The 10269-nt window shown below is 37.6% G+C and overlaps 1 protein-coding gene across 1 annotated transcript in view; it reads right to left on the bottom strand.

Annotated features, from left to right (window-relative positions):
• Nucleotides 1–904: 904 nt before the first annotated feature.
• LOC131789281 (protein RRP5 homolog) overlaps nt 905–10269 on the bottom strand; it is a 36557-nt gene continuing 27192 nt past the window's right edge. Inside the window, exons 39-49 of the mRNA XM_066164280.1 lie at nt 9214–9327; nt 7611–7825; nt 7263–7339; nt 6940–6987; nt 6605–6727; nt 5705–5773; nt 4921–5105; nt 4287–4455; nt 3942–4095; nt 3061–3226; nt 905–2450 (exon numbers count right to left, since the gene is read on the bottom strand). Coding sequence (XP_066020377.1) covers nt 2285–2450; nt 3061–3226; nt 3942–4095; nt 4287–4455; nt 4921–5105; nt 5705–5773; nt 6605–6727; nt 6940–6987; nt 7263–7339; nt 7611–7825; nt 9214–9327 — 1486 coding nt within the window. The 3' untranslated portion in view covers nt 905–2284. The remainder of the gene's footprint in view (nt 2451–3060; nt 3227–3941; nt 4096–4286; nt 4456–4920; nt 5106–5704; nt 5774–6604; nt 6728–6939; nt 6988–7262; nt 7340–7610; nt 7826–9213; nt 9328–10269) is intronic.

The raw sequence follows: 10269 nt of genomic DNA, 5'->3' as shown, positions 1-10269 counted from the left end.
GCGCCAGCATTAGCTAGTACCAGCGGAATTGAATTATAAGTATTTTATCCATATAAAACTCCATAAATTGTCTTTACTTCTAAAACTTTTCCTGGGTGGATCAGAGAGAAGTCAACATACAAAAGAATGGGTGTGGTAATCATCATCTTCTCACCTTTATTTGTCTTGGTTAAAAAAAAAAAAAAACCGAATTAAGATTCGAACCCTGGTTATACTTACACATTTGACAATTTGCTGGGTCTCAATACTGGACCTGGACTAGGGGACGGGGAACATGGGACAAGAAAGTGACGCAATCGTGGGAAAAACAAATACGAAACGCAGGGACGCGAAACATGGAACGTGAAAATTTAAGGATTGGAGATTTAGAACACAGAAGTGAGCACAGAATTAACCTAGTCAAAAGAAAAAAAATACATCTCTATTTCCTATTTTTTTACTCATGAATTTCGGTATTAATGAATTAGTTAATTCGAGCACCTCTTTTTCATTTGTGACACATATATACGATCATTTCAGAGTTTCGTTTTTCTATAAGTACAAGGGAAGTTCACACGAGAGAGCGCAAGGTTAAACATTGAACTTTGCAACAAGAACCATCACAGCCCACTTCAACGGAGAGTCGGATTTAGACCTACCCACCTCAATACTTTCCTCCAAGGATCCGGTTTTATCAAAAAGTAACGAATATCATCCGAATACACCACCAATCCCATGAAAGTTGCTGAAAGAGGTTCGGCGAAACTTATTTGCTTACAGCTTATTTAAAGCTTCACACCCCTACACCAGTGAGAATTTTCTCCGTTCTGTTCTCTATACTTTTCCTAAGTTGCTGAAAGGAGAATTTGTTGAACAATCAAGAGCTTCTTCAGTTGGTGATCATTTCCTTTATTATATTCTCGTGACCTTAATGTTCAACTCAACGTGGTAATGGAAGGAGATCTTAGATGCTAGTCACTCTTAGGACTCAAAGGGTTATTGAGATCCTTTGTCTTGCTTTAGAAAAACAAAAGTAATCAATAAACGGAATTAATTATTCTTGCTCGTATGTCACTCATCCTATTCCGGCCACGCCCCTTTCTCTTTCTTCTTGGGCAGGAGTAGCGAATGTATAGGAGTGGTCTGGGGACGTAACAGCGGTTTTAACCCTTGGTTATTTCGAACTTTTTCGGGAAACAATAAAATTAAAGCGAAATTTTTAAGGAAAAATGGAAATGAGAATCGTAAGTAACTCACATGAGAACAGCACCTTAAAAGCTGATGAACATCACATCATGGCTAATAGTTTAATGACACACTTCGTTAGATTCCACTTAATCTTGTACAAGTGCATCGACAGCGGTTTCACAGATTGAAGAGGAAAAAATTTGGTCAATAGATGTACCGAAATACTTTAATAATACAGTCACTGTAGGCACTGTTCTGTATATAAGAGCATGATACTGTTGTGTACTTTACGTGGAATAACTATTGTGCTCGAAGTTCTTCTTTTAAAATATCAATTCACAAACAAATAAATGAACGGATAAGCTAGAGAGAAAAAAAAGAACCACGACAGCCGCAGTCGGATTGCCTTATTATTTCATAGTATAATTTATTGACAGTTGACTATCATAAAACTCAAACTTGCGTATAATAAATAATCAACGGCAAATCTTTAAAATGGTCATTTCTTCCACACTATTAAGGCAATTTGGAATTTTCAAGAGAAAAGAAAACAAGAGAAATAGCACAAAACGAGAACTTGCCGAAACACCACTTTGCACCAGAGACACGAACATGCGAAACTTCAGTGAGAAGTTTCCCCGAAACAAAAACCTCCTCGCAGAACTTTTAACTCCCTCACTTTCAAAGAGCACAGTTCATTTATGAAACGCCTCCACTCCTTGCGTTCATCAGAGTAAAAATATTATATTCAGTAAAATGGAAAACTCAAGGGCCAAAGTTCGAATGCATAAAAATGTAGTCTCACATTGATCTTTTTGCGTAGAGTAAATAAATTTTAAAAAATGTTTTTCCCTCGTGGTTTGAGTTTTCTCTATAGCCTTTCTTTTTTATCTAATAAGTTCCTATAAGAATAATTCATTTGTTTTGTCGTTGGACAAAAACGAAAAAAGACGAGTTTGTCGTCACAAATTATTTCCCCAGAAAATGTCATGTCACTTAGGAACATCTTTGACTTCTATCGCGAGCTCCAGCGACTCCAAAGAGTGGCACCGCCAGCATAATCACTACTGCTACAGCCTCGAAGCAACCTTAAGAAATTCAAGGACTAAACGGTATCTTAAATCAGGGCCGCCTTTGATTCAACATACTCCACTGCTTTAGTCTTGACATTTTCTATACTGAGTGCGTCACCGTACTGCCGCTCAAAGTCCAGATACCGCTTGAAAAAGAGCTTCATCTTTTTCGAGGACAGATTGATGTGGATAACTCTTTCAAAAATTTGCCTAAAACAATAAAAATAAATAAATAAATAAATAGATACAACGAAATAAAAGAAAAAGGAGGTTGTACAGTTTTAAAACTCCGTAAAACCGTCATTCAAGAGCGCATTTTAGAGTGTATTTACCTTTCCCAAAATAGTGAAAGAAATTAAAATATCATAACACTTAATATTTTTTTAATTAAAAAATTACACGATGTTGCTGGAACAACAAAATGAAAAGTTAAATGACCCTTTGCTAAATTACCAAGTAAAGCCTTGATACTCATCTGGGTGCTGATATAAATTTTCTGTTTGGCCAACCCTTGAATTACCATGACTGACCAAGAGAGAATTCCTCCTTACAATATTAAGCGGACAAGTAATGAGAAGAAAGAAAATATTAATTTGGGAACTATCAGTTGATCCAATACCAAATTCTCCGAACCAGAATCATAAAAATTGTCAAGAGTCAGTAAGGAGAATCACTAATGTGATCTTCGGAGTGAAAGGGTTGAACGATGAGTGGTTTTCATTTTAAGCCGCAACTCTTAAGTTGTCCCAAGGTAATCTCTGCAGCACAACTACAAATTTTGTTTATCATAAAATGTGAGAACCGAGGTTCTTTTTCGTACCTAACAGGTTCAATGTCTCCTTGTTTGATCATCATATCCAGATACACAGACCACAGGTCGCTCCTTTTTGGATAGTTGGTCAGAATGCTCTCGAACATTGTCTGCCCTCGCTGTGGCTCACCATATTTGAATTCATGCAGGGCGAATTGGACTATAGTTTCGATATCTGCAATAAAAAGACCACAACAGAGTAATGAAGAGGCAACAATGCGACAAACAAAAAAGAGCAGCCGAGTGATAAATCTATCACATTGCTTTCACCTAGAGCGATGGTTTTTACAAAATTATCTTTGTTTCCATAATTCTATTCAACCTTGGGTGGTTATTTTGTGGCTTTGGTAATCAGGTTTAGGTCTGGTCCTATAGTCAGCATTTTACAACTTTTAAAATCCGCATTCCGCCATTAAATGACAATTTACATCAAAGCATCATAGCTATCCTGAGTCACACAAGCATAACATATTAAGTACCTTATTTAAGTCGAACCTCACTACAAAGGCCACCTTGACGACAGAGAAAAGTTTCCATTGAACAAAGCTGGCCTTTAGAGGAAGGCAGGGGTGTAACAGGACACATGGAATTTTCAAAGCTAACCACTTTTTTTTTCGCCTTTTAAAACGGAATCCTTGATAAATGCTTTAATAAACTGTTGTCTCCATGTAGTTTTTATCTACCTCACCGTTTTTGTATTTTTTTTAGTCTCCTTTGATTTGAAGGCAGATTCGCACTTCCAAAATTATGACTCAAAACATTGCGCAACTACTTTAGGTGCTCTACTGTAGAACTTTAGATCAAGCTAACTCATTCTATGACGAAAGATGCAACATACTTCCTCCCCTCATCTACCAATCCAAAACATCTTTAAACCACACTTGACTTACGTTTCCTCTTCGGCAGACTTTTTAGACTTCGTTGCAACAATTTCCTGCCCAAGTCATGCTTTCCTTGCTTCATATGGAACAAACTGAAGCCGATCCACACCTTTTTACTTTGACTGAACCGCTTCACCATCGTATGGTACAACTGCTCGGCCAACTATAAGAGAAATATCACTGGGATTGTAACAAAAATGCGATACTGAGATACGACCGTGTCTAATGCATGCTACTATCAAATATCATTTCAAAGATTACTACTTAGTAAAAACTTTAGTTGTTTTGAAGTTGTTGTTGTTATCGTTTATTATTATGACCATACGCTGTTACATGCTTCGTTCCCAGTCTTACCTCCGTTTTATCCGTTCTTGAGTAGATACCAATAAGTTGAAAGAACACTTTCTTGGGCTCATTTTGTTGTAGGGCTCGCTCAAACACCTTGACTAAGGACTCCTGCGTGCCGTAAAGGTTTTCTAAGTTCATTAGGGCCACCCACACGTTTAGTTTCTCTTGCTCTTCCCTAAAAGTGAACCAGACGAAAGTGAAATTTAAACGCACAAGTTTTTTTTTAGCCTCGGGCCATTTTTACGCCGTGCAAAATTACGCTCAACTTCTTGTGGACAACAGAGATGTTACCGCGGTAAAATGGTGATACGTAAAAGAGGGAACAGAGGTAGAGAAGTATGGAAAGACAAACGAGATCGAAGACCGCACTCGCGAAAAAAGGCGTAAGTAGAGCCTGGAGAATTTGGTGTCCTATTAAGATAACACTCTCCAGTCGATACCTTGGTCCATTCTTATAACATCTTGTCAGGATAATCTTCTGATATAGTAAGAACAAGTTACAGGTTTATCTCCTCAGGGAATCAAAATAGGTTAATTTGATTGTCTGCACCGAACGTAAGAGACTCTAGAGACTAGGTGGCCTCACTGAGATGTATTTTTCGTTTAAATTGCGCAGTGCCTCATGGTATAGATGTACTACCTGAATGATATAGTTTTCAGTGCTCTCTCGGCCACCGTTCGTGCCTTATCGATGTCTGTGGTATGAAGGTGATACGCCATGTACTGCAACCACACTACTGAGTTGTTAGGCGATGATAACACAGCGCGATCGAAGTCCTCGGCAGTCTCTGGCAAGCGATCCTGATCTAAAAGCGATTGTTCCGTCTTCGAAAAATAAGAGAAAAAGTGAAAGATTTCACAAGATATACTGTATAGGAAAGAGAAATTTAGATTGAGTGTTGGGAAACTAACCTCCCCATAGTCAGATTGCTCCTTTTTGGATCGCTCTAACGAAAGTCAGATCACTCCATCAAAAAGTTAAAAAGTCAGCGACGTACAATCAGATGGATTTCTTTGGCTTCGTAAAACGAGGTCACTTGTTTGGAGCGAAGTAGCTTCTCCTTCGAGCGATGTAACCTTTTCGATGGAGAGATCTGACTCTCACAGAAATTATTTAACAATTGGCGATCTATCTATGGGGCAAAAGTAACCGTAAACTAAAACCAAACTGATCACCACAATATGTCCTCAACAAAAAGAACATAACAAGAACGTAATGAGAGCTCAAAGCAGAGATCTAAATGTGAACAAGCACTCGAGCACTGTTCCAGCTCATCAACATAACAAATCCATACACAAGCTAATTTTAGAGATTAACCTGTACTGGTGTGTACTTGATGATGAGACTTTACTTACAGTCTTCTCTTATTTCCATCACTTTACAAAAAGTACTCAGTTGCAATTTGCTAAAGTGACAGAATTACCTTGTATAAGAACTCCTCTTCGGATTTCTTTGCTGCCCTCTTCTGTCTTTTACTCTTCTTACGAGCAACCTGAAGGCGCGAAAATGTAGGAAGAATAACCTCGCTGTTGAGTAAAGTCTGATCAAAGGCGAAAGTACACGCTGTCAGTGAACTTTTGATCAATAAGCTATTCACAAACGGTACAGTTACGCAAAAGTTGAACGGTAGAGATGGGGGATTCACTTTCACCTTACGCTCGATGTACCTCTACTTGAAATGTGAAAATAAAAGCCTCTCAATGTAACACCATCTTTTTCCTTCACGTTCGTTTGATTGTAGTCGGTATGCATTCAAGACTGTTTTACGGTTGAGCGTTCGTTTGATGTCACTATCATGGTGCGCATTGAATACTGTTCCAGTTTGTAACAAAGGGTAATATCGAGAGAAGACAATCATCAGACAAAGTTCCCCTCTACATGGTATTGACGACTGAAAATCAAGATGGGTCTCTTTAAAACACATCATGGTACCATGCTGTGTACACTCTCAGTCTCTTCAGTACTCAGTAGGGCGTAATTATGCAGGACTTCAGATTAATTGTACCAACGGTAAAAAGTGGATGGGGTGTGCGTCAGAATCCCAAACTTGGTAAAGTCGGTTTACTAGCTAAGGCGAAAGGGATGAGGGTCTCTGATTAAATAAACATTAGAACTTCACTATATTTTAGCTAACGTCAGCATCACTGATTCAGCATACAAATATGTTGGGAGCGCAAATCATTAAGCTAACGCAGGAAAGCAAGCTTCGTGCTGTGAAGAAAATACACTGGAAGAATCTAGCCTACTTGGGTCGACTACCAACCAAAAACTTTAAATCAAAGATCATTGTAGAATTTTAAGGAAAGTTGATCGCTCAACACACCTGTCCGCTGGCTTCAGTTTCACTCTCGCTGCTCTCATCATCGTCGTTATTATCCTCATGTTGTCTCTTTTGTGTCCTTTCTCTATAATTTCCGTCCTCGCTCCAGTCAAATCCGCTTGAAATCTGCAAAAGAAACGAACATTATTTCAAAACAACACTCAATCTGCGACCAACACCGCTAAGATTGGTTGCAGAGTGGTTATTATCAAGAGATGGATAATTTTTGTTAACCACTCAAAACAATTAAAACAAAAAGAAGAGATCTTATTTGTTTAAAGAACATCACAGGAAACAATTTAAGCACAGATAAAAAAAAAAAGAAAAAAAACGAATACCTCCAATCTTGGTACTCCATTTGATTTGGGCGAATTTGCGTCGTCAGCCTTGAATATCAAAATAAAGGGAAACATTTTGATCATGAAATATCATTCCAACAAGAATACAGTAAACCCAGCGGTCAAGCGTTGGGCATGCGCAAAGAGATCAAATCTTCCGACCACGCGCCAATTTCCCGCGCAAATTTTTACTAGCTAAAGCCACTAATGACTGAAGAGTAGATGGGAAACTCTGCTTCAAATGCATCGAAGCTTTTAACCTGTTTACATGTTAGTGTGGCTGATTCGTCAAAATCCCGTTAAGACTTTGTATATTGTCTGACCTCTTCATCTGAAATGTTTCCAGATGTCTCGTCTTCTTCTTCGCTTTCACTTTCAGGGCTGTCCTCGTGATCGGAATCTGTGGAAGGCAAATCATAAAGCAACAAGGCGCTTTTCGATCGAGTGGCTTAACATCTTAACCATAATATACCCTCGCTAATAATCGGTCTTCCTCTCTGATACTTAAGAGAACATTGTTTCTAAAAATAGGCCCCTCTCTCTCAAGCATGTCTCGTGTCTGGTAGCTGGACGTCCTGTAAATTAATAGCTCGTGGGTTCTTTAGAGTGTATGTGCTGCTACAGTGCCTCTCTAAATTATTCGGATTTGGCTTTAACCGCTCTTTATTTACCTGCTTTGAGTTTCTTTAAAATAACTTCTGCTTCATCATCTGATCCGTCCTTTGTTTTATTCTCTTTTTCCTTCTTTCTCTTCCTTTTCTGTTCTTTCTTCTCTTTGTCTCGTTTCTCTTTTTCATCTAAACGCGTTGGTTTTGGTGCTGGGTCGGGTCCACCGACATCTCTCCCTTTCAAAGACAACTCCAGGTGTCCTTTGATCAGGTCAATACTACGTCAAAAAAAAAAATTTGTATGAAAATTACTTTTCATTCTTATGCAAACTACAACTCATTTTCCCTACAAACGTTTAGCATTTACCCACAGAAATGCTTTCCTTTGTTAACCCTTTACACCCCAACATCAGTATGCATATTCTTCATACTGTTCTCCATACATTTCCAATGAGGCTGACAAGGAGAATTTGTTTAACAATCAAGAGCTGCTTTACTTGGTGATCATCTCCACTATTCTCATGTCTTTCATGTTTGATTCAGGGGTGATATAGTCAGCAGAAATTAGACGCCAGTCACTCAAAGGGTTAATACATGTAATTGTTAGCTTCTTACTCGATAGTGTCACACCACGCATCGCCAAGTTTAAACTTTGCACAAGGCTAACGATCCAGGGATTCACTCTGTTCGTGACGCGTCAGATAAAACTGCTTCCCTGTTCAACACTTAAGCTTGACTTCCTTTTAATTTCTCCTTTAAACCCTATACATGCACTCTATGTTCAGTATGTATATTCTCCATACTGTTCTCCATACATTTCCCAAGGTGCTGACAAGGAGAATTTGTTTAACAATCAAAAGCTTCTTTAGTTAGTAATCATTTATTCTATTCTTGTTACCTTAATGTTTGATTTAAGGGTGATAATAATAATAATAATAATGATGATGATGATGATGATGATGATGATGATGATGATGATGATGATGATGATGATGATGATGATGATGATGATGATGATGATGATGATGATGATGATAATGGTTTATTAACAGATCCACCTGGTGGCTCTTCCCTGTTAAAATACATCAATTACAATTAAAGTAAAAAAAATCAAATTAAGTTATTTCAAAAATTACGCAATATGCAATTAAAAGTAGAAGTGGGATTAACAGAATAGAAATTACAGTAAAACTAACTAATCACTCTGTACTCTATTACATAAAAAATTCCTTGAAAGTCTTAAAAAGGTTCTATAATCTTTACAGTTTCTAATAGATTCTGGTAAATTGTTAAATAGCTTCGACGCGTTATAAAGGAGATAAAGAGAAAAAAGATGCTAGTCACTTTTAGGTGTTTAAGGGTTAAGCGACATCGCTGACTTAAAAGCTTTGGTCACGAGAATAAAGGAAATGATAGCCACCTCAGTTAAGCAGCTTTTGATTGTTAATCAAATTCTCATCGTCAGCGCCATAGGAAATAAATAGAGAAAAGCGTGGAAAAGATGTACCATGGTGATGTCGTGTAGAGGGTTATTCAAGACGCACAAAAATCATACCCTGTTTGGCGACACGTGAATCATAAGGTTAACAAAGCGATTGCCGTCCTCAATTGGTTTTTCAGCGTGTAACCGTATCACCGTATGTCCATACCTTTTCAAACAAATTACCTTAAAACTTTGCCTTTAACTAACTTTCCCATGGGGAATAAAGGCTTCCAGTTCTTCACAAAATACTGCGATAAGTTCTTTATTTGTACCCTGCCAACAATGTGATGGGCCAGACTGCAAAAGAAATTTAATGATTGATTGATTTATACGCTAGCATCTCGCGCACCATTAGAATTCTTTCTTGATCGATTGTTACGCTGTTATCTCGCGCACCATTAGAATTCTCCATTGATCGATTTTTACGTTAGCATCTCGCGCACCATTAGAATTCTTTTTTGATCGATTGTTAATCTAGTATCTCGCGCACCATTAGAATTTTTTTTTATTAATTATTAATCTAGTATCTCGCGCACCATTAGAATTTTTTTTTTTATTAATTGTTAATCTAGTATCTCGCGCACCATTAGAATTCTTTTTTTTGTCGATTGTTAATCTAGTATTTCGCGCACCATTAGAATTCTCTATTGATCGATTTTTAAGCTAGCATCTGGCGCACCATTAGAATTGTTTTTTTGGTCGATTATTACGCTAGTATCTCGCGCACCATTAGAATTCCTTTTTTGTCGATTGTTAATCTAGTATTTCACGCACCATTAGAATTCTCTATTGATCGATTTTTAAGCTAGCATCTGGCGCACCATTAGAATTCTTTTTTGATCGATTATTACGCTAGTATCTCGCACACCATTAGAATTCTTTTTTGATCGATTATTACGCTAGTATCTCGCACACCATTAGAATTCTTTTTTGATCGATTATTACGCTAGTATCTCGCGCACCATTAGAATTCTTTTTTGATCGATTATTACGCTATTATCTCGCGCACCATTAGAATTCTTTTTTTGTCGATTGTTAATCTAGTATCTCGCACACCATTAGAATTCTTTTTTTTGTGTCGATTGTGAATCTAGTATCTCGCGCACCATTAGAATTCTTTTTTTGATCGATTGTTTATCTAGTATCTCGCACACTATTAGAATTATCTTTCGTCGATTGTTTATCTAGTATCTCGCGCACCATTAGAATTCTTTTTTTGATCGATTGTTTATCTAGTAT

The sequence above is a fragment of the Pocillopora verrucosa genome, chromosome 1, assembly GCF_036669915.1.
Source record: "Pocillopora verrucosa isolate sample1 chromosome 1, ASM3666991v2, whole genome shotgun sequence".
NCBI lineage: Eukaryota > Metazoa > Cnidaria > Anthozoa > Scleractinia > Pocilloporidae > Pocillopora > Pocillopora verrucosa.
Note: the sequence above shows the minus strand (reverse complement) of the source record. Positions and strands in the feature narration are given on the sequence as shown.